At 45.5% G+C, this 23278-nt stretch overlaps 1 protein-coding gene across 2 annotated transcripts; it reads left to right on the top strand.

The window, feature by feature from the left end:
* The first annotated feature begins 3904 nt into the window (after positions 1-3904).
* TGIF1 (TGFB induced factor homeobox 1) lies at positions 3905-14194 on the top strand. Of its 2 annotated transcripts, none has more exons than XM_082479919.1 (3): positions 3905-3940; positions 11570-11796; positions 13145-14194. In XM_082479919.1, the coding sequence occupies exons 2-3, from the start codon at positions 11614-11616 to the stop codon at positions 13709-13711; spliced, it is 750 nt and encodes a 249-aa protein (XP_082336045.1). In that variant the 5' UTR covers positions 3905-3940; positions 11570-11613; the 3' UTR covers positions 13712-14194. The 2 variants fall into 2 exon arrangements, with proteins under 2 accessions (XP_082336045.1, XP_082336044.1); XM_082479918.1 differs by lacking the exon at positions 3905-3940 and adding an exon at positions 4363-4743.
* The last annotated feature ends 9084 nt before the right edge of the window (positions 14195-23278 follow it).

Genomic DNA, 23278 nt, shown 5'->3' with positions numbered 1-23278 from the left:
ATACTGCATGCAGCAAAAGTCACCTTTATTGAAAAATGGAATATTGTAGGACTAAATAGACTCGGGAGAGAACTAAGGCAATGATCAAAAGCTGGGAGTAATTCTCATAGGAAAAGAGATTGAGAAGAGTGAAAAATTTTATCTCTGAAAGCAGACATGATGAAAGTATATAAAATAATGACTGGCACACAGAAGGTAAAAACCAGGAACATCTGTTTTCATTGTCTCAAAGCACAAGATGATATTCAATGAAATAAACAGGTAAGAAAAAACAAAACAGAAATTCATTTTTATATAATTCACAACTCAACGTGTTACTCTGCCACTGGACTGCCATTACAGAGTTTTAATGCTATAGAGATATTAAACTTTTATACCAGTATAAAGACTATTGAGCTATCTCAGTAACAAAATTTGAAGTTATATTAAACTATTATTACAATGCTTGTATTGAACTATTAAATACTTGGATGGGACATTTGTGGGAAAATATTACCTCACATCTGCCTTCTGTAGCCTCTCCTTTTCCTCTGATACATCTGAGACTGGTCAAAGTCATGGATAAGAAAAGGTGAAGAGTGGGTGTGATCCACAGCAGCAATTCCTGTTTTCCCATGCATGGAACAGATTTATTCACTGGAAGAAGAGTTATTTGTTACATTGCTTTATTCTCAACGCTGAAGGTATGACCTGCTTAACTTAGTGTGCACTACTTAATTCTGTTCTGAATATAAAGGAATAAATTTTCTCAAAAACATTTCAATGGCACCTGAGCATTCCACAAAGAACAATGGGTTTATTCTCATAATATCCTATAAAGCGGGGAGAAAAAATATCATACTCTTCCACTTATAAATGGCAAAATGGAACAAACAGACTAAGATAACAAGCATCCACAAGCCTGAGATGCCTAGATCCTAATTTTCCAGTGTACTTCCTTTAAGAGTTTCTATGCCCAAAGCATAGCCTCAGAGAGTTTAGTAGTAGCTAGGCAAACACAGTCCCAGCATCTCAAAGCAAAGCACTTGTAAAAAACATACAATTAGTCATGCAAGATACCACATGTGGTACTGTGACAGGACAGAAACACATGTGCGTCACCACAAAACACTGATAAACCTATGATATGCATAATCATCGAGCAATTAAAAATCTAGCCTCTCCAAGTTTATTTCTCTCCCATCTTGGAATCCAGTTTGACAAACATTAACAGCACATCTATGCAGATGGGCCCAGACAGAGCTGAACTTGCTCTGACTAAACCAAGCTGTTCAAACCTGTTGGCACAGATGAATCTTGATGCACGTGTGTACCACTACCTACCCAAGGAGCTGCACAGATGCCAAAGCTGCTCAGCAAGCAGCATGAACTGCTTGTGATATATGATTAGTGCTGATACAGCTCCAGTAGATTAAGTAAGACTACAAAACATATCCTGAAAAACTGCAGAAAGTTACACGTTGTCTTACATACCATCTACTTCTGCCTGCAAGCAACAGCCAATGCTAACATCTATCAGCAACTTACAGGCCACCAGGCTGCTGCAGTCATTGTACAATCAAGTTGTGCTGTTCAGTAGATTTGAACTCAGGACAGGTGACAAAAATCACCTGTTCTCTCTTTAGATAATACATTGTTTCAGGTGTGTTGAGGCCTTACTGGTAGAGAAAGTTGCAGGTGGTTTTCTTCCACCCACCCTACTTTTTTGCAAACTGTATCCACCCTACCACCTCGAACACATATCAAGAGTCTTCAAGGGGTAAAGACAGGCAGAATTGGTACAGAGTCCTGAGGTTCTGCCCCAGCCAACAATTGCAAGGTGCACCGCACAAGCCCACTTTATGCCTTTCACAGTGGCCCCAACTATGGATACACCCACCCGTACTCACATGGAGTTACTTGGTTCAAAAAAATGCCTCTCTGGGCATTTGGTATGCAGGGAGCTAGGAACGAACACCAACTACTTCACTGCCTGCTCCTACTAGCTAAAAAGCTGCCACATGAAGTCAAAAATCAATCTTCTCGCATCCGTTGTGAAGATTCCTAGGAACTTCTGTGCCAGCAGACCTAGAAAGGGTGTTCCTAACACTCTTAAAAAGCAAGCCTGAGCTTGCTCAGTGTGAAAACAAAACTTTATTTTTTTCCCCTCATGAAAGTGAACTTGCCAAAGAAGAACAACAAAAAAAACCCCACCACCGCGCAAAACGTGAACCCAACAAACTGGAAAAAAAAAGGGGGGGGGGGGGGAACAGGGGGGAAAGGGGGAGAAAAAAAAGATAAAAGGGAAAAGAAAAAAGAAAAAGAATAAAAAAAAAAAAGGAAGAGTTTGATTTAGAAACTTGCCGGCAGTCCCAAGGACAATAAGCAAGCCTGAGGTGGCTCGGGCGGTACGGAGAAAGGGAAATCTCTTCAAATGCTTGACGTGTCTTTTGTTAACTTCCCGTAATTACTTTTTTTTGGCATGAACATTCCCGGGCGCTCAAAACACCAGCTTGAAGAGTCAGCCCTCACAGCTGGGAAGCAGGACTTTAAACAACAAAAACAAAACAGGAAAAAAAAATATATAATTACAGCGGCGTGCGCGCACCCCCCCGCCCCTGAGTCACTGGTCCCTCAGAGAAACAGCGCTTCTCACGTTATAAACACCCGCCCCTGGGCCGGCCTCGTCCTCCCGGGCTCGGACACAACCGAAGGCTGGCGGCGGGAAAGCGGCCTGAAGGGCGGGCGCGCGCGGCGGTGCGTGCCCACTCCCCGGCGGTTGGGAAGACGGTTGGTCGGCGGGTAACGGCCCGGCTCGCGCCGCCGGTGGCGGGTGCTCAGTCAGCGCCGCGCGGCACAACCAACCAAGTGCCCGACGCCGCGCTGGCCCACGGCGCCGTGAATCAGTAGACCCGGCCCAGCCCGGCAGAGCCGGCTGCCAGCGAGCGGCACCAACGGTCACCCCACAGAGAGCCGCCGGCCCCGCAACGGCCGACAGTGGGGGCCTTGTGAACTGACGTGACTCATTCCCTTCCCCCCCATCTCCCCCGATCAGGATGTAACAGCTGTTGTGTCTCCGGCAAGGTCGCAGTAATTACGCCACATATAAATAGTTACAAGGTAGTTGGGGAGGGTTTAGCTCTTAGTAGCGCAGTTGCTTCCTCCGCTGCTGCGAGCGCGCGTTTGCGCGGGTGCCCGCGCAGGAGGGCGGGGGAAGGAAGGAGCCCTGCTCTGCCGGAGGAATTATTTCATCAGCCGTTTAAAGCGTTTGCTTCTCAACCCTCAATGCCTGCCCCCCCGCAAACAACCCAGCACGTGGCGGGCGCAGGAGCAATACAAATATACGCACTCCCGGGCATTAAAACCACGCTACGTCCGCACGCGTGTTCCGAGGCGAGGCGGCTTTAATTTCACTTTCCACGCCAAAACCTTCGTGGGTGAATTTTCAGCCCGGAGCCGCAAAGCACCTCGCTTTGACAGGGGCGACGGGTGGAAGCGCCGGGACACGCTGCCGAGGCCGCCCGCGCTCCGGAGGGCTCTCTTCCTTCCCTCCCCGGCTCGGTGGGGAGCAGGGGCGAGCCCTCCGCCAACGAGCGGCTCGCAGGTCCCGCGTTTCCCATCCCGCAGCAAAATAAACTGTTGCTGCACCACGTGCTCGCCTGAGAGGGATGAGTCAAGCTGTGAGACTCTTCTCGTTTACAGCTACGAGCATGTGGCGCACCAAAATCCACCGGGCTGGGGGTGGGGTGGTGGTGATGGACAAGAAAAACAACCTTTAGGAACTGATGTAAAAATAACCCCAGAAACGGGGCTCGCCATCCCTGCGGGGGGGAGGGCGCTGGCCAGCGCCGAGGCTCGCTCTATGCCATCCCGGGGGGGGGGGGGTGCGGGGTCAGTAGGTGAAGCAGTCCTCGGCAGCCGGGAGGGGGGCGCCGGTCTTTGGAGGGCTCCTTCTCCTGCCGTACGTACTCTCCTTTCTTCTCCACTCTATTCACGCGAAGGAGTGGGTGGTTCATCCGGCAGCAACAGGAGGAGGCTAGTCAAGGGCAGCTGTCAAAATCCCCCCCCCCCCCCCCCCCCCTTCCCTCGCCCCCTTCTCCTTCCAGTTTAATGATCAAACGTCTGCCTGGAAGAAAGGCGAGGGAGCGGGAGGCACGGAGGGCTCCCCCCGCCGCCGCCGCTGTTGTGTGTGCATGAGCGAGTGGGTACGGGCTCCCCCCCCTCCTCCCGCCCGGTCCGTCCCTCCTCTCCCGTCTGACAGAGCCCCAGCAGCCCGGGAGGGGAGGAGGGAGGAGGAGGAGGAGGAGGAGGCAGCGCGGCAGCCGCGAGTGCCAGTGCAGCGCTCGGTGACTCTCCCGTACTCGCGGCGGGAGGAGGGGGAGGGCGGGCGCTGTGTACCTTTCCCTCCCGTGCCTTTCCTCACTTTAAGGAGCCGGGGCCAATCGCCGGCAGAAGGGAACAAAGAGAAGGGGGGGAGGGAAGCCCACCCCGGCAGCGGCCGCACCAGAAAACCCCCGGGAAGGCAGAGCCCTGCGGCTCCCGCTGACAGCAGCGCGGCTCCGGACCGGGCGCCTGGATCCGCGCTCGGTGGTGGCGGTATTGCTTCTCCGTCCTCTTCCTCTTCGCCGAGTTTAAAGGGGGAGCAGCGTCCGGCAAAAGGAGAGAAACTTGGGTCGGCGAGCGTGTGCCCTTGGCTCCTGGCGTGCGGGGTGTCTGGCGGCAGCGGCGGCTCGGTCCTGGCGATCAAGATGAAAAGTAAAAAAGGTAGTTGTGATGGGGCGCTGGGAGAAAGCGGGGTGCCCTACGCCTCTCCGCTCCGTTCGGGAACGGCTTGGGGGGGAAGCGGAGGGGGGGGCTGTTGCCTACAGACGGAGTCTTTTGTTTCTCTCCTCGGCCCCTCGCTCCCCCCACCCCCCCCAGCCGAGCCCCTGTGGAAGATGGCAGTGGATGCTCCGCTCACAGACAAAACATGCGGGGCTGTTGTTTGGAGGCGGTCGCCTCTCCGCGCCGCTGGCTCCCTGTCAAAAACATGTCCAGCCGTCCGCTTTGTGCCTCCGCGAAGTTTTGTTTTCGCTCTCTCCGCCGAGCCTTTTCCCCCTGCCCTCCCCTAAAACGCTTTTTGTCGCTTTTCCACCCCGAGCCCCGCCGTCCCGGTAACGAGGGGCGAGAGTGCGGCTCGTTCTCCAAACTTGGGGCCAGCAAAGCGGGGCCGCCCGCAACTCGGAGCGCCGCGACCCGCCGCCTTCGGGCAACCCTTTGTTCACGGCGGCGTGGGGTTGGGGGGCTTGGGGTGTGTGTGTGTGTGTCTCAAACCCCATCCGCGCCCTCGGCCGCCTTGTTTTGCTGAAAGTTGCTGCCTTCCCCTTCCCTTTCTTTTATCCCTTAAAACAGCAAAAAACAAAGTACGGAGTTTCGACACAGTTAGGATTAAAAGGAGGAAGACCTCCTCCCCCCTCCCCCCCCAAAGCTAAGGCTCTTTAAATTTTCTTTGTGTTGACTTGCAAACAGACAAACTTTACAGCCAGAAGATTGTTACTTCTTTTCGCTTGTGCTGCTTTAAGTGCCTTTAAATTAGAGCTTGGCCACAAAGCCGCGGGACGTGTTTTCAGATTTAACACATCTGCGCTGGCTGGAAAGAAGTTTATAGCAAAGCAGGATCTCTTCAGTTGCGATTTACCAGTCCGTAGTGTGGATGAAGGGTGTTTTGCATTCAAAGACCATTAAATTACCCGAAGTGAAGGGTTAGAGGGGAGTAGTGCGCATGTTCAGTACTCCGCAGAGTTGTGCTGGTTTTCCCCTACTACGCATTCCTGCGGCTCCATAGTAGAGCAGCCTCGCTCATTGTTAATATCCTTGGAGCAATCCGTGGAGCAATTCATGCATATGTCGTTCGTGAAATCATTGGGCTGCTGGAAACGCGATGTACTAATATGGTTTGTAGCCCTCGTAAGAAGCTTTGGACGTGCCACTCGTTTAAGAGGAGCACACACAAAGGGAATTAGGGCACAAAGACGAAGTTTAAACAGCGGGCAGGGTGGTGTTTGAAAGCGAAGCATTCCGAGTTCCCGCAGGAGCTGGGCGCGCGCGGCGCGTTTCAGCCTGCGAGCTAACTGCACGGATTTCTACATTACAACATGTGCTGCATACCAACCTCAGCCGCCTGTGCCTAGAGACAGTGACAGCATCGACTTTGAAATGTTTCAGTCGTCTTAGGTAGGCTGAGATTCTTAACCTTACTGCAAGCAGGTTTGGTTGGTTGGTTTTTCTTTTTTCTTTTTTTTTTTTTTTTTATGGTTTCACTGAATTAATTTAGCCCAGTTATTTTTAGGACATTCCTATGCTCCCTATTTGCACAGCAGTGGTGAGCTGGTTTCCTGTCTGCTGTTGCTTCCATTGTTCAGACTTCTCTCCCCCAGGGCAGCTGCTGGTTGGTGAAATACCAAACTCCCTCCACTTTCAACTGTTGTTCTTGCCACCTCCGAAATAAATGCGTGTGAAAAACGCTGACGTAGTTTCTAGGTATGCATGTAGGGCTTTGTGTGTGTGTATGTGCGTGTGAGAGAGAGAGGGAGAAAGATCTGCTTTGAGGATTGCAAGTCCTGGGCTGAAACAATGGAAACAATGAAAGGTGACAGGCGGGAGGGAGAACTTTTGAGAGGGGCCATGGGCCTGGGGTTTGCGTGGCAGAAATTAAAAGGTGAGGAGACAAAGACGGAAACTTTTTAAAAGATGTTAGGGCTAGGGTGCCTTTGTTTCATTAAAGGTTGGGCTTGTAGTTATTTGTGACCTCCTGGCATTTCAGGCTCATTCAAGAAGTTTCAAAGAGTGACTTTGTTACAGATTCCTTGCTTGCACTCCTAGAAAAATCCAGTTTAAAAAAAAAAATGTATAGTATAGCCAAGTCTGGACGCTTTAGAAGCGATAGAGTGCAAGCTGTGAAATGCAGAGGAGAACAAATAAGCTGGTTCCTCAATTATGAAACCTATTCAGAGGAAAAAGTTTTGTTTAGTGTTTTTTTTTTTTTTTTTTTAACTATGGAATTTCCCTTTTGCATCCTTGTAGTTCTTGGTTACTTATGAATAATTTTAAACTAATTTATTTTTGTTGTTGGTTTTTAAATTCACATTAAATTTTAGTTAGGTTTTTTTGTTTATGTGTTGGATTTTTTTTGTTGGTTGCTTTGATTGGTTTTTGCTTTGTGTTTTTTTGTTTTAGGTAACAGGCTGTGGATTAAAACTCTGGATAGTTTAATTTACAAATAATAACGTGATAGCAATCACACTGAACATATTCAGCTTGTTAATTAGCTGATTTGGAATACAATCTCGCAAAGACACAGGCATGTGCTCAAGTTTATACATGTGAGGAATCCTACTGAACTTGGTTACAACAGGATCGGGGCCTTAGATGAGAACTGGTTCTGTTTGTGCTCATTAAAAAAACAAAAAAACAAAACAAAAAAAAACAAAACAAAACCAAATTAAATTGCTTAAATTCAGAGAACCCTAAAGGGGTGGAGGTTTTCTGTAAAGTGATTTTTGTCCATCCCCTCTCTGGAGGGCAGAGATTGTTCCTTGTGGTATACTTTGTCCTGTTTTGAATAACAATTGGCTTCTGCCACTTCCTCTGTGAAGCTCTTCCTCGACACAATGGGATAGTTGTCTTTTTTTCCTGATATTCAGCCTAAATTTTTTATTTGCTTAACTTCCATTTCATTTTTCTCAGCCTAAGTACTTTGTCCTCCCCCTCGAGGTATTTCAGCATGCCTTCTTAAGTAGCAGTAGTTTATTTTGAAATCAACTTTAGTCATCACTGTACTTTTACTCAAGTTGTTTCAAGCTGTTAATGATTGGGTGTTGAGCCTAGACTCGAGATCCTAGGTGTAATCTTCCCTGAGCTGATTACCGGAGGACCTGTAAAGTCTTTGGGCTGTGATACAATGCAACAGTGCGTTCAATCATGTATGTGACTTCAACTGGGAAGCCAGGAGGATAAAGTAATTTATAAAAAAGGGATGCTGATCGTGTAGTTCTAAGGTCATTAATGTAATGGACTGCTGGTCTAAGTGGTGATGGTGGGAGTGGAGAACTGCGATTTTGTATTGTTTCTCAGACCTCTCCAAATGAACTTGTGCTGCTTTAATTTAGTCCTGTAAAAGCAGTTTTTCTGTTTAGGTTAAAGGTATTTTGGAGGAGACATAAAATAACCTGGCGTTAGCCTGCTTTTAAGACTAAATAAATTAGTAGGTCAGCTGGGGGTACTGGTCGTGTCCACAAGCCTTTATTTTGGGTGTAAATAACAGTAAGCCAATGGTCCAGTCATGGAGCCCAGCCAGAAGCCTTTTCAGTTGGGCCCTGTTAAAACAGGAAACCAGCAGCGAATAGCCTGATTACTAACAAGACGGAAAAACAAAGCTGAGTTGTAATCAGCAGGAATGCTTTAATGAAAACAGAGCCTTGACAGCAACAACGTGGCTCCTGCTCTAGTAAAAAAATATCAGCTGGGGTAGTGCGAGATTTCTAGCCATGACTTCCTGTTGCTGCTCGCTCTGTACAGCGCCAGAGAGATCTGCCGCAAGTTCAGAGGGCTGATCAGCTATTTAAATGAGCTTATTTAAATGAGCCGAAGTTGTACTACACTGGGTTTCCTGCTTAACCAAAACCTGCTTTGTGTCACTAACTTACTGTGTCAATTAATATGACACACTTAAGCGAGCGGGTCAAAGGGCAGGCTCTGCTGTTGACTCATTTCTTGCTAGGTAGGTTACGGTTAGTCAGACGGCAACTTTTACTTTAGCAAAAGATCGTGTTTGCAAAATAGAGAAACGTTTTTATGCTGCTGGCTTCCAGGCAGTATTTTGTCACTTTTTTTTTTTTTTTTTTCAGGTGAAAAAGAGCAACAGTTCTTCTAGAAGTTGTTTTGCTGTCAATTCAGTTTTCTGACTCCTGTGGAGTCTTTTAGCTGTGTGTTAGAACTTGCAGAGGTTACTCCAGATGGGGTGGTGTGTGGCTGGAGGACTTTTTGTTATGCCACGTAAATATGGCTCACAAACCATTAGACACCTAACTTTCTCATAGGAGTAGTTTCTTTGGCTTCTCTTCCCTCTTATTTCCAGCCCTCACTGTTTGCCTCTCCCTGTTTTCCAAGGTCCTGTCTTGCTGCCTATTATATTTAAAAACAAACAAAAAACCCAACCCACTGAAGTGCTGCAATACTTCTGGTTTCTGACAAACAAGAACAGCTCACTTGAAAACATTGTCTGAATAGTGTAGGCTAGTTTTAGCTAGTTTTTAAACTCAATTTAAAAGGGATGAGGAAAGATCCAGTGGGACATCCATAGTCCCATAGGCTTTGCAGAGCCACCGTGTTGCCCGTGCAGGATCTTTGTTCCAAGGAGTGGTCCTCATGGATCCAGGAGCCTGTTGTGCAAGGCGTGTTCCCAGGTTAGGTTGCAAGCATGACGGCACTTTCCGTGAAGCTATGACAAATATAAAGTAGTTTGCTTGCAATCATTTTGAAGCAAACTTGACATACTTTCTACATGAATTAAGAACCTGTTTACATAATTTGGAGTTTATCTTGTGTTGACTATTTAAATATTGTCCTATTGTTCCTGTTCCATGACTGGATAATTTATGTAGCTAATCATCACAGGAGAAATTTGGTATGTCAGTTTGATGTTTCTGTTACATAAATTAACGATTGGGAGAATGAAAACATTACTAAGTTACTGAAGTAACTACACCAGACAAATTGCAGATTGATCAGCCTGCTGGGAATACTTGCATATCAAAAATGTCCATTGAAATTTGGACAGCTTAAACTAAATTTAAGGATGATGGAGCTATTCATAAATAGGGGAAGGAAAGAATAATTTACCACGTCAGCTTTGGCTAAAGTTTTGAAAGTGTGGGGAAAGGTCCTCCTCTGCTCCCCTCTCCTCTTCCCCCCCCCGCCCCCCCCCCCCCAAGTATTAAGGAAAACTTGCACACACACACCTTCTTTCTTTCTTTCTGTGTTTTGGGGTAGGGTTTTTTGTTTGGGTTTGGTTTTTTTTTTTTTTTTTTTTTTTTAAATGACATTAATTCCTTCTGTTTCTTTACTTGTGGATATAACTGTAGCTTTATATAGTTTTATACTTTCATGGGCACACTGCATGTATTTTAGGGCTAACTTTGTTTCCTTGAACAGAATTTTTGAATTATGGGTGGGTGGTTGCCAACATAAAAATTTTACTTTTGACATTTAACTTGTTTTTACTATTAAGGTTTTTAGTTTTGATGTTATGAATGAGCAAGTTTCCCCCCCATCTAAGTTCAAAACACAGAAAGATGAAGGGCTTGTTTTCTGTCTGTATTTTCTAGAAAATGTTTCCGAAAGCCAGTATCATTTCACTTGAAATTAGTATTGTACTAGTTGAAAATGGGTGGTATTTCATTTGGGTTTATATATAGTTTGTAAGATTCCTGAATTTTCTGGTGAGCTTAACCTGGTGAGTATTTAAAGCATGGATTTCTTTGTGTTTTACAATACTATTTGTTTCCTCAGTGACTTGTATGTCCTACTAAAGGAGTAGAATTGTGATCTTCCTAACTACTGAATACTTGTTTGTTTGTTTTAATTTTATTTGCATACCATAGCTTCATGTTACTAGTAGTGTGGTGTATATATAAAAGGGTAATCAAATTTTGAAATCTGTTCCTTTGTGTTGGAGAAAAAAGGTATGCAGTTAACTTGTAAATCTCGAGCCTTTGTAGTAAGTGTAGTGCAGAACACACATTCCCACAGATCAAAATACGAGATGAAAACCATAAAGTTGAAAAAATAATCAGGATGGAGAGTGGTACGTTTAAAACAAACCAACCAACCCACCCAAACATTACATGATCGTGATTCTTCGATACAGCATTGCAATTAAGGTAAAGAAGTCCACCTCCTGATAAACTGGTGGACTCTTGGGCACCTGGTTCTTTCCTTTTCCTGCACTTTTTTTTTTTTCCTTCCTAAGTGAAATTCCACTCAGGGGTAGGGGCAGACGCAACTGTTCTTCTTGCCTTGTTCCATTATTTTTTATTAATAGATCTGGAATGAGCTATTAATTTATAAAATCTACAAGCTGTCTCTCCCAGGAGGGAAGCATCAGCATGTTAAGTAATTAAATAACCCATTGCTTGAGTTGGGTCTTTTAAGTTCTTGCTTATTGACCTTTTGCCCCGCCACTGGATAGTTACTCTTGCAGAAGAGTGTTGGGTGCATACCATAGCAAGCAAATTTGGATAATATTGGCATTAGATAGAAGCTATCTGATGACATGCAGCAGATAAAAGGTTGCCAGGGGAACAAGAAAATGAGGGTTTGCAGAGAAGAATTCCCCTAGGAGCAGATCATTGGTGCTACTTTTTGTTCAGCTGACAGAAAAGCTACAGCTTGACAAGTTAACGCTACAGACAAATCTCCTGTATAGGAGGCTATACCATGATTCATAGTAAAGACAGTTAATGTAATAAAAAGTATTTGAACTACAGAATGCTGGATCTGAGTAGTTTACGGATTTAGGAAGCTGATTGTTGTTGTCTTCTTACAATTGTAGGTGTAGTTGCAATATCAGGTAGTGAAACGGAGGATGATGACACTATGGATGTCCCACTGGATCTTTCCTCATCTGCTGGCTCAGGCAAACGGAGGAGACGTGGCAACCTGCCCAAGGAATCCGTGCAGATTCTTCGGGACTGGCTATATGAGCACCGATACAATGCTTATCCTTCAGAGCAAGAAAAAGCGCTATTATCCCGACAAACACACCTTTCCACACTACAGGTATTAAAAAAAGTAGTTCTCGCTTCAAAAGGAGCTGTTTTATGTTTGACTTTTTTTTTTTTTTTCTTAATTTACCTGTGGTGTAGTCACTGGTACAAGTGTTTACACTGTATGTGAGATTTCCTTTTTAATTGTTACTCACTCTCCATCTGATGGAGAAATAAAAATTAATTGTGTTATGATGGACGTTGTTTATTTGGAATAAAATTACTTCTCTGGGAGAACAAACAGTAATGAATTTGGGCATGCATGCTAATTTTTGCGGAATCGGGCCCCAAAAGACATTAAGTGTCCGTATAAGGTAATTTATTGTGAGAAGGAGGTATTTATTTGTCAACAGAGGCTTTATGGTGACAGAGACGCAGCTCAAGATATAACTCTTCACTTCTAAAACTGCAGCTTGAGACTCATTCCTGTAGAACATGCACATATATAATTACGTGTATGATAACTTTCATTATCAGTGGAGCAACCTATATGGGATAGAGCTACTCAAGCGTGTTAGTAAAGGTATGATGAGGCTTCTGTGTAGTTAGTTTGGGTTCTCATCCTGGGATACTGCTGGCAGCTGCGAGGTCCCTTGGACACATTAGTCTCACCTTCTGTGATCATCTTTGGTGGAATAGCTATTGATAACTGCTGCTTTCTACCTTATGGGAAGGTGGCTGCATGAGAACTTGGGTAAACCCTGGTTTGGTTTTGAGAGGTGCTAAATATAGAGTGTTCCTGTTGACTTCTGGGCTTTATTTTTCCAGGTTAGTTCATTAGTACAAATTTTGTAATTGGCTATAAAGTAAAATTTCCTTAATGTAACATCCTAAAGAAAACCTCCTTTATGTAGTAAACAGAAAAAAGACGTTAAACTATAAACTATCCTGTATCACCCAGGAAACTGGTTTGATATTTAAACAAGGACAAACTTAAATGAGGTAATTCATGTTATGTCTGTCGACACAGTCAGTTGAACAAGGAAAATCAGTAACTATTTGTGGGAGGAGTGGCTCTCTTCAGAGAGAAAAGGTTTTCCTGTTGTTAATTAACCTAAGCATAGGGAACAATAGCTAATAGGTTAATGTGTGTGCGCAGAGTTAAAAGCTAAACCCCTCCATTTGGGCTAGCAGTCTTCAGATGTCCGGGGGCTTTCTGTAACAGGAGTGGGGAGCTGGGGGTAGAGCCCGGACAAGGGAAGGGCCTTTGCCAGGCATGTCAGAACTTGTCAGTAGGTCTCTCTTTTGTTCTGCAGTTAAGGAAACTGCTTGAAGGGATTCATTAATCTAACCCAGCAACTCTAATGGCACATAGTTGGAAATGAGTGAAGGTAGAAATTAAGATGTTGTTATGTTCCCAGGTCTGCAACTGGTTTATCAATGCACGCCGCAGGCTTTTACCTGACATGCTGAGGAAGGATGGCAAAGACCCAAATCAATTCACTATCTCAAGGCGAGGGACCAAGCTTCCCGAGGGCAGTCTGGTGGAGTCTTCCATCAGCACAAAGAACTACATTCCCCTGCTGGAGGAGACTGCCTTCCTTCCCACTGCTGCACCACTTGGCAAGACTGTGTCCTCTTCCAAGCCGGCTTCCCCGGGATCGGTCCTGGCTCGGCCATCGGTGATTTGCCACACGACTGTGACCACATTGAAAGACGCCCCTTTCCACTTTTGCCAGCCAGCTGATGTAGGCCAGACCACGGACCTGCAGCAGCCCCCAGCCAACAGCTTCACAGACAACTCCCTCTCCTACCATGAGGACGCATCTAAACTGGGACCTGGTGCAAATGCACAAAGTGGGCTCTTTAACACTCCTCCTCCAACCCCACCAGACCTTAACCAGGATTTTAGTGGATTTCAGCTGCTGGTGGATGTTGCACTCAAAAGGGCGGCAGAGATGGAGTTGCAGGCGAAACTTATGGCCTAAATCCCCTTCTTTCTCCTTCCCCGTATTGTTTTTCCAGGCAGGGATCTAACAGCTGTGTGGTTATTGCCACCCACACGATATCAAAAGACTTCACTGCATTATTATTATTTTTTTTATTAATCTTATTTGCACAAGGGATTGCTGAAATGAAGCTTCCTGTCACTGAGATGGTCTTCAGTGGAATATGGTCATTCCAAGAATTATAAACTTAAAGCTACTGTAGAAAGAAAGGATTGTGTGTTGGTTTTTTTTTTAATGTTTTCTTTGTAGGTTTTTCATAATGTGAGATGGTTCCCAAGATCATGTGATTTGTTTTTGTTTCTTTCAGACTGTGCAATATCTAGTAATGATATAGAGTCTTCTTATCATTCCCATGTGGAACAGAATATACCGACACGCTGTCTAAAATAAATTTTCAATTTTTTTAACAGTACAAACTTTGGATGATTATGCTTTTTTCCCATAATGTAATAAAATATTTTCTTTAAAAATGGATGCATACAGAGTATTTTGTTGAATACGAGCTTTGCAGAAAACACAGATTTACTCTTGAAATAAATGGAAGTGAGAAGTATTTTTGAGCTCATACTGACTTTGTTTGGTTTAGAGAGCTGTGCTAGCAGTTGTTGTTAACCAGATGTTTAAAGGAGTGCTGAAAACTGGGCCAGAAGTACCTGACTGTGTTCTGCTATGTTGAGTTTTTTTAAAGGGGCCAAAGGGAACTCTGTAGGCAACTCCCATTAAATTTCAGGGGGATGTCGTAGGCCCTTTTAAGAGTTCCAGCTTTTGGCTCCTAGAAGTACTTTAGGGTCGGGAGATGTGACAGCCCATGGGGAAGTTGTCCTGAAGATGAAATGAGAAGGCCAGAAGGAGGGGCTGGGACGAGCGTTCTTTGCAGGTCTTTGTGATACAGGTCCTAGACATCACTGATGACAAACTTTGAGGGGGGAGGACAAGGGTTCCCACTTTTACATTTCTTGGGCGAGCAATGACAAGGTTTTGACTCAGTAATTCTAGTAGGCTGAAATAGAAGAGACTGTATTGGCTGAAATCTGAGTTCTTGAGAGCCAGGTCTTGGTAAGATACTCAAACAGGTGGTTGACTAAGATTTAGAAGAGATCCTTGATGTATTGGGGTGTATTTTGGCCAACAGAATCTAAGTTACCTTCAGAAAAGGACTTTGGTACCAAAATGATTTATTACTGAAATATATGAAGACTTGCAGCTCACATTTCAACTTACTTTAATGTCAGGCACCCACCCTTATCCTTCCAACAACAATGAAATAAGACACCTCTAGGGGAAAAAATGAGTTCCGGCTAATCCTTAAAAACAAACCAGTTGTCTGTTTGGGACCCTGGGGGATGGCTTTGTGGAGTAGGAGAGCTGACAAATTTAAGGCTGTCATCATGAGTAGAAGACTGCAGTGTTCAGACTGCAACGTGTATGCATTTTGTTTTGCCGTGGCCTTTATCTCTTTTCAGTGTCAGAAATACTCTGTTTTTTGTCTGGAGTACTCTTTGGAATTCTACTGAGCTTCTGCCTTTAACCTTGATGTTTTAAATCAATGATTATATTAAAAAAAAAAAAAGGCAAATACTAAACACTGGCTTACTCGTGTCTGCATCAGCTTTGGTAACACAGTCATTGTAATATACTGTATGAATGTAGATTTTTTTTAAAAAATACTTTCTATTGACATAAAGCTAGAAAAAATAACTTTGAATGTAGCCAGAGATGGCTGTATACTTTGTTTTCAAGGAATAGCAAGGCCAGGAAGAGCCTTGTCTTGTCTCTTTGGACACACTGTACTTCATACTTCTAGGTTATTGTTCCTTGGATACCTATGTATGTTTTTTTAGTTGGTTATTTGGTTTTTTTTTAAAGGCTAATTATAAAATAAAATGAAAGTAGACTTCTGTGTAACAGAGGTCAATGTTGAGGGTAAAGTTGATCAATAAGACACCCTTTTGTAGCACAGATGATTGTTCTTAAAGGGTGCTAGACACCCAAAGAGGAGTGTCACCTTTGGTAAAGGTTTGGAAGATGCTTCCTTGTCCACATGCAGGAAGCAGCTTTATTGCAACACTCCTTACACCCACGCCTCGAGCACTGATGAAGGAAAAACAACCTCATGCAAATGTTTGCATTGTTTGATTTGAGTTGTTTGACTGTTTCACTTTTTTTTTTTTTTTTTTTTCTCAAAGCAGGTTGCTGGTGTGCTGTGGGGTAGAGAAAAAGTGGGGCATTCAGATCATTAAAGGGCATTCTCAGAGATCTTTACTCTTCATTAGTCTGCCCTTTAAAATAAAAAAAAAAAAAGTCAGCAACTTTAGAAAAAAAATTGAGCTTTGCTTGCTGAGCTGACCAGTTCTGTAATTCCACTAGAACAGCTGCAGTACTGAAAATGAAAATAGGATGAGGAAGAAAGCTGTTGTCATTCAGGTTAACAGTTTGCATTGAAAGTAAAAGCCTGTGGTCTCTGCACTGTTTTCATTTACCATTATGCCACACAAAATGGCATTAGTGTAACTGAGCACCAATGTCCTGCCCGTGTGATGAGCACTGCATTTCCATTTTGCTGACTGACTTACCCTGGGGACTTCACTTGTGGCCAGTTTTACTTGAGGGCAATTTTTTTTTTTTTTTTTTTTTAATTATTACTTGTGCTAAGGTTACACCTAGAAGTTCAGCTGTAGTCATAAGCCAAACCCCTTTGGCTGAGTAGCACCTGGCACACCGTGTAAAAGCTTTTCCCTACCCTGAGGTGTTATTTAAGTTGGAGGAAGAAAATGACTCATATTGAGTACCCACTAAAATAATATCAAAAGGGAGTTTCTGCTTTCCTGTAATCTAGCACTGATAGTTTTGGTGCGGGCTATTGAAGTTTGCCTGAACCTATTCTTTCAGAGCAGAAGCTTGAAGTAACTCCAGATAAAATTATCAAAGGTAGGTGGATGTAGGGCATCAGCTGCAGTTAGGATCCGGAACTGAGCAGGAGTCTTAGTACCGAATGAACCAAAGGCTTCATGCACCGGTCACTCATCCTTGGGAGAGCAAAGGAAAAGTCTATTTTGGGAAACATTTTTTACCACGGAATATGAAAAAAGGGGAAAAAAACAGTAAAAGAAACAATGAGACAACGTGGAGAGTTAACGCTGTTCTTGCTGCAGTGATAAACCGAATGGCAAGGCAGCTGTGTCAAAACCTGAGCTCTGACTGGAAACATGCGCTTGGGCTGTCTCCGAAGACGAAGGGAAGGCATTGCTGGGTGGTACTGGAGACCACGCGGCCAGCCAGGGCATAAGCGAGCTAAGAGGTATGACAAATCTATGCCAGGGAAAACAGCTCACACGCAGGCTTTGTCAACCGTGTTTTCATGGCTTTTGTGTCTTGTAAACAACTTGTGGCAGCTGCATGTGATAAATCTCTGCACAGAGCAAAAATAATTACAATGGGGAGGGAATCTTGGGACTGGCGTCGCCGCCTGTGTGCACGGGGAGGGGGGGTGCATATGTGTAGTGGTGTCTTGCTGCCTGTTTCGGGGAGGGGGGGCTTGTGGTATCCCACATGTTTCCCAGCTTCTGCCATGAGGTCAATGTACACGTCTATAAAACCGTTGAAGCTGTAACAGCTGGCCTCATGTGCTATGGGGGAGGGAAGGGGCACAGGGAGAGCACAAAACCGGGATGACTTTCTTCGGGAAGGCAGCGCAGCCTGTCTGCAAGCTCCCGTCTGTGGCCAGAGGGATGGATGCTGCTGCCCAGGCAGAGGGGTCCAGGCGATAACCTCACTGGAAAAGGGGTGGCAGGAGGAAGTAAGCAGAAACTGGGACAAAAGAGTGTGGGGGGTGGTGGGGAATGCCCACTGTTTTCCCCTTGGAGAGGAGGGAAGTCGGCAGCGGGAAGACCAGCCAGCAGAAGGTGTGGTGCAGCTGGAAGCCCAGGTGCACCATGACCCTGTTGAGTGTCACTTTTGTACCTATGGTATTTAGGCCGTTTGCAGTTAACTGTGTGCTGCCTGTCAACGACTGTTTTCATTCATCATTTCTCTCGCAGTGCTTATGCAGTTTTCTTGTTAACGCTTAAAACCTGTTCCTGGACTACTTCGTAGTTCTTTTAAAGCCCGTTTGGGTTTTCTCTTTTTCTTCCTTTTTCTTGGCATCTTGCAGTTGCCAACTTCCCTCCTGGCTTTTGCCAAATAGGGATTACTGGCACGAATACAGCTCATGTTCACTTTTCAGGACATTACTTGTTTTAAGTCTCTTGTTCACCAGTTGCCGGAATTGTTACGTCTCTATCCTGTTCCGCTGGTTCAGCGGGCTCTTCTCCCGTGAGTCCAGTGCTCAGACTGAAGGAGAAGAGATTAGATTAGCCACTCTCTCTAGCAAAACACCACTGTTGCTGTTCCAGACATAATAATTGCATCCACGTGTGCTGTATGCGGTTCAGTGTCTATTCCAGTCCCTATCACGACAAAGAATTCCTGGAGTTCTGCACACACAGAAAATCACAGAAAGCGATGCTAGCTATCCTGCAAAGGCAAAACTCAGACTACTTTCTCCAGCTAGATTTTACACGTATTCCTGCTGACAGCTCAAAGCCATGGCATTTCGCCATTTTGCTCACCTTTCCCTTCGAGACTGGCTTTCTTGCCTTCAAACTCTTGTTTTCTTTCTGAAGCTTTCTAACACCTTCAGCTCTGAGGCGTGGAGTCTGGGGCTAAAACTGGCAACTATCATAAGTCTCGCTACACAAGCTCACAGAGTAGGGTACCTTCCAACAGCAGATCAACTGCACAGCCCTTTGTAGTGTTGCAATGCTGCCTCGCTGTGTACCATGAATCACGGTTCCTGAAGCTGATGCAGCCATGAATAAGTCACATCTGCCTCCCAGATAATCCCTGTTCCACTGGATAGCAGGGTTTCTGCCAAATTCCATGGGCTTCCACTGACAAACAAAGCGTTGATCTTTCAGCTGCTTACACCAGTGTGTAATAAACCTGTAAAGATGCACACAGGTAGCAGTGCTTTCAATTATTGACTTAATTAGGGGCAGGTGGCAGCTTGTGGACTGAATGAGTGCAGCTGACAACTACCTAACCCAGTGTATTTTTGGAGAACTTCTCTAGGACCATAGAAGACAAGGATTGTGGCTGCTTTCGCTAATTGCAGCCTCGCAACTGCCCACCCTGGGCAAAGAGCCCTGCCTGTAGGTGTGTAACAACGTGACCCTCTCACAGCAAAGAACCCTTGTCTGAGCATATGTAAACCTTGCACGTGGTTATTTTTGTTGTCGTCAAATCATTCAGCTGCTGAAGAGGATCAGCCTGACTCCAGCAAGAGCAGGTCAATCCCAGTGTTGTGGGTTTTGCAGTAGGTATACATGTTTGTAGGGCTCTCCCGAGTCTCTCCTTCTCTGCATCATTGCCATGCTGCTGGGGAAATACTGCCCTGGCAAGTGCTCCTGGAACTCCTCCATCAGTGACATATCACAGGTTGGTGGGGCTCAGCTTCTTTTTGAGAATACTCTTTTTTTTTTTTTTTTTTTTTTTTCGTCAGTAGCAAGGAAATAATTCCCCATTGCGAGGCCTGGTTTTACCAGTATGGCATTCAATAAATATACAGAAAATGTTCGGTACCACCTCTGAAGTCCCTACAGTCTAATAGCTCTTTGGGAAATTATGTGTCATATGCTTCAAGCTTGCTGCTGCTTCCTCCCCTACAAACAAACACTCAGGGTCAGAGCAGCTTATGTTAGGGATAAACCCTTCAGTTTCTTTAATTGATGTGTCCTATCTAGTTTCAGCGTAAACCTGAGTATTCTTTCCTATCTCAACTTTGCCTCTAGTGTCCTAGGTCTTTTGCAGGAGCTAAATTGTTTTGTGTTGATTGGTGAATAGATTTTAGTGCTTGGCTGGTGGCTTTCAGCCTTTCAACCTCTCCTTTAGAAACTGTTGATGGAAAAGACAATCTTGATCGTAATTTGCCACCAGCTTATAGATTTTACCAGGTTGATATATATATATACACACACACGCTTGTGTGTGTGTGTATCTCCTAGTAGGGACACCATACATGTGTGGGTCCTGGTATTTATATTAAAAAAAACCAAAACAACCAAAAATTACTTGACCGATTTGTGGGAAGAACATGATGTCCTCTAGCTTGCTTTTAGGAATTTGTGTAGTTTGCCTTGGAAATTGTTCTGGATAGCAGACACAGAACTGATGGTAAGGATCACATCAGTTTTGTAATTTTCCTGAGTAAGCGTTCAGCTGTTTTGCCAGAGCCTGTAATTTCACTTCCTTTTCCAGCCTGCAATGTTCTGATTGCCTGACCTTGTGCCGAATGTCTTATTTTGTTTTCTTTTGTACTTCTAGTCTCATTCCTTGTTTGAACTTTCCCTCTATCATCTCTCTCCCTGTTTGACCTAAGGGTGCTTACATAATATCACGCATAGTCCATTTAGCTAGGTTAGAGATTATTTTGACTAGTTTTGTACTTTTTCAAAAGTCATCTGATCCCCGCTAAACTAACCACAACAGCAAATCTTGCTCTGATGCAAACAGATCAACTTCTGTTCATGAGAGAAAGCACATCTTCCCTGTGTAGACAGCTCGGTTGGTTTTTTTTTCCAACTTCTGCTTTCTGAGCTGTGACAGGGGTAAGCCGAAGAGAGAAGCAATTAGTAATAAAATCAATCAGATCAATCAGGCACTTTTAAAAACGGAGGGATTGTTTTTAGTTTCAAGTCGGTGGTGTTTGTGGTTTCAGCACACAGTCCTGGCTCTGCTGCCACGGGCCTTCCCCCGGTGGACGTCCCACCAGGTGAGGTGTGAAGCAGACATTCCTCTGCCAACCTCGACTAAAAGGTTAGTTCAGGTTATCGTATTAAACGCTACTTAGGCAGTTGCTGCTGTAACTCATTCTTCATGTTAAATTCAGCTGGCTTGCGTTCAGCCAAGGTATTTCCAGTGATGTGCTGCCAACTTTCTCCAAGGGCTTCCTCAAAAGTCTTTCTTCCTTATCTGGGGATACATGGAAGAAACCTCCTGTAAATACGTCCTTTTAGTTTATAGGTTTACATGTGCAAAGCATATACCATCCTTTGTAAAGCTACACCTTCCTTCCTCTAACAAACCAGGCCTCCTCGACCCCCTGCTCCCTCTGCCCTGCCACAAGTGGCTTCAGCCAACTTCACCTCCTTGCCTGCTGGGACTTGTCACCATATCAGCTGCCCTGGCCCTGGCAGCTGTCCCCGTGCTTCTGAAGGCGGCGGATGGCTGCTCAGATGCTGAAGGCCTCCTTCATTGTCTGGTCAGTAAAACAATAGATGTGCTCTGTGTCTTTGAGAGACACCTGGTCTTATTTATCATCTACTGTGTCCATGACACTTGGGGCAGGGGAGTATGTCCCAGTCACCCTCTGAAGGGAGAGTGGCATCCCCTGCCATCTCTTTGGACCCTAGGAGGAGGTGGTGGGAATGTGGGCATACAGATCTCTCTGTGGGAGAGTTCCCACTTGGTCCTGCAACATCTTACCCCTTCACCTTGGATGTGAGCATGGAAGCGGTGCAGGTGCCAAGGCCAGAAGGGTGCTGGTGGTCTCAGGGAGGGCAGGATGTGAAGCCCAGCTGGGGAGCGTGCCAACAGCCAGCACCACTCTCAGAGCTTCCTCAACTTGGGGCAACTTGAATTTAAATAAGCAGCACACATGGAGGTTTGGGGGGAGGGCATCGTTTTCCCTCCTATTTACGCTGATAAGCAACAGGTACTTCCGCTGTAAGAAATTTCCTTTCCTTTCAAATGCAGTGATACAGAAACTCAAGTTTCCTTCCACAGGGTTGGAGGAGTCAGGAGAGGAGCGCGGACCAGCTGATGCCTACGTTAGCCAGACTCTCCCCATCTGGCCAAACAACTCCTTGGTGGTGCGACCCTGCTGCTCCGTCATGCTTGGCGGGCTCAGAGGGAGCTTGATTTCAGATCTTCTGCTTCCCTGAAGATTTGGCTTTAATCCTCACCTTACCCTAGCCCTCTTCTGCATTCACTAGCCCATCTGGGCTGAACGGGCCATCCTTGGACACCTTCCCCAGCGCCTGCGGGCTCCCTTGGCAGGGTGTGGGCAGCTGCCGGTGCGGAGCTGGAGTGGCTCCTTCCACCTGGGGTTAATTATGTGCCGCTTCCTCTCCAGCTGCCACCGGCCTGGATGGAAAGTGGGGGAATGGCAGGCCAGGCGCTTGTAAAAGCTGCAGCTCGGCCCTGGGAGCCTCGGCCATTTCTGCCATTGAAGGAGGAGTCGGCTGAGCCTCCCGTCCCACGGGACGCGCTTCCTGCCTGCCCTAGGAATTCCCCTGCTGCAAGGCGGCCTGGCAGACCCACCGTGGGGATTTTAAACTGTGGCGACTTGGCACTGGCTGGGTACAGGATGAGAGCTGCGGGTTTTGAGAAAGCCCTAACAAACTTTTCATTTATGCATAAGAAAAAAAAAAAAAAAGAATCCTTCCTGCTCCTCAGCTGTGTGGTTTGCCTAAACTCACTTTCCTGCGACACATCAGAGTTTGATCTTTGAGAAATGATATCTAAAAAGCTCATGTGTAAAAACTTAACTGTTCCGGCGATAGGATCGTAATCCGCCTTTGATCCCGCGAATTGTTGAACCACAACTCTATCTGTTGCCCAAGGACTGCAGGAAATGTACGCGGGCTTATGCAAATTTCTAGGAGAGGGAATGTTTTGCAGGGTTGGAAGAGGAGGGAGGAGGAGAGATGGCTTTTGCTGCAACTCTCAGCTTCTGGATCGCAGCTGAATAGTTAGGCAGCCCTGACGCTCTCCTCCGCCACCCTGCTGCCAGTTCCCACGGCTTCTCCCCCTCGCTGCCCAGTTGTGCGAGCCTGGAGCGGCGAGATTTTTCCAGAGCTCTTCTCATGTACGCCGGTGGCATTTACAAGCGGAGTCTGTGAGCTGGGTTCTTTGGCTGCATTTTTCTCCAAACAGCCCCAGCAACTGCAATGTTCGTGTTTTGCTTCTAGATCCCCGTGCCTTTTGCTGGTTGGGGGATATTTGCGTGGGGGTGGGTGAATCTGATGGTAAGAGACAAAACAATTTCTTTGGGAACCTTGAGAGGAGCCAAGGCTGCGCCGGAGCCCAACCAAGGCAGGACGCAGCAACAACACAGCGGGGGCACAGCCCGCAGCTGGGGAGCTGTTGGGCAGGACTTTAGTTCGCGTAAAATGTGAATTTTCCTCTTTCCCAGACTTGTAAAAGAATATTCAAATCCTTGTAAAGAGGCAGGTTGGGCGTAGTGTGGGAGTACATCCAACACTGCGTTTGAAACAACTGCGCTTTACATCCTAAGCATGGCTGAGGGTAGCAGGTCCTGCTAAAAAATAAAAATAGACATCCCTTGGTCCCTTCTGTGTGCCTTATTTTTCTTTTAACTTTCCTTCCTTCTTTTTTTTTTTTATTTTTTTTATTTTTTGGGTGTGCAAGCCAAGTGACATGACACTGGACTGTGGTACTTCACCTGATTTACTCTAATTTGCATGTTGAAAAAAGCTGTCAGAAGGG

Source organism: Vanellus vanellus (assembly GCF_965231255.1).
Source record: "Vanellus vanellus genome assembly, chromosome: 2".
NCBI classification, from domain to species: Eukaryota; Metazoa; Chordata; class Aves; order Charadriiformes; family Charadriidae; genus Vanellus; species Vanellus vanellus.
Note: the sequence above shows the minus strand (reverse complement) of the source record. Positions and strands in the feature narration are given on the sequence as shown.

Bases quoted from the DNA above. Each gene is read 5' to 3' on its own strand.
- TGIF1 (XM_082479918.1), top strand. The intron at 11,797-13,144 runs GTATTAAAAAAA...TTATGTTCCCAG, and splicing joins CACACCTTTCCACACTACAG to GTCTGCAACTGGTTTATCAA.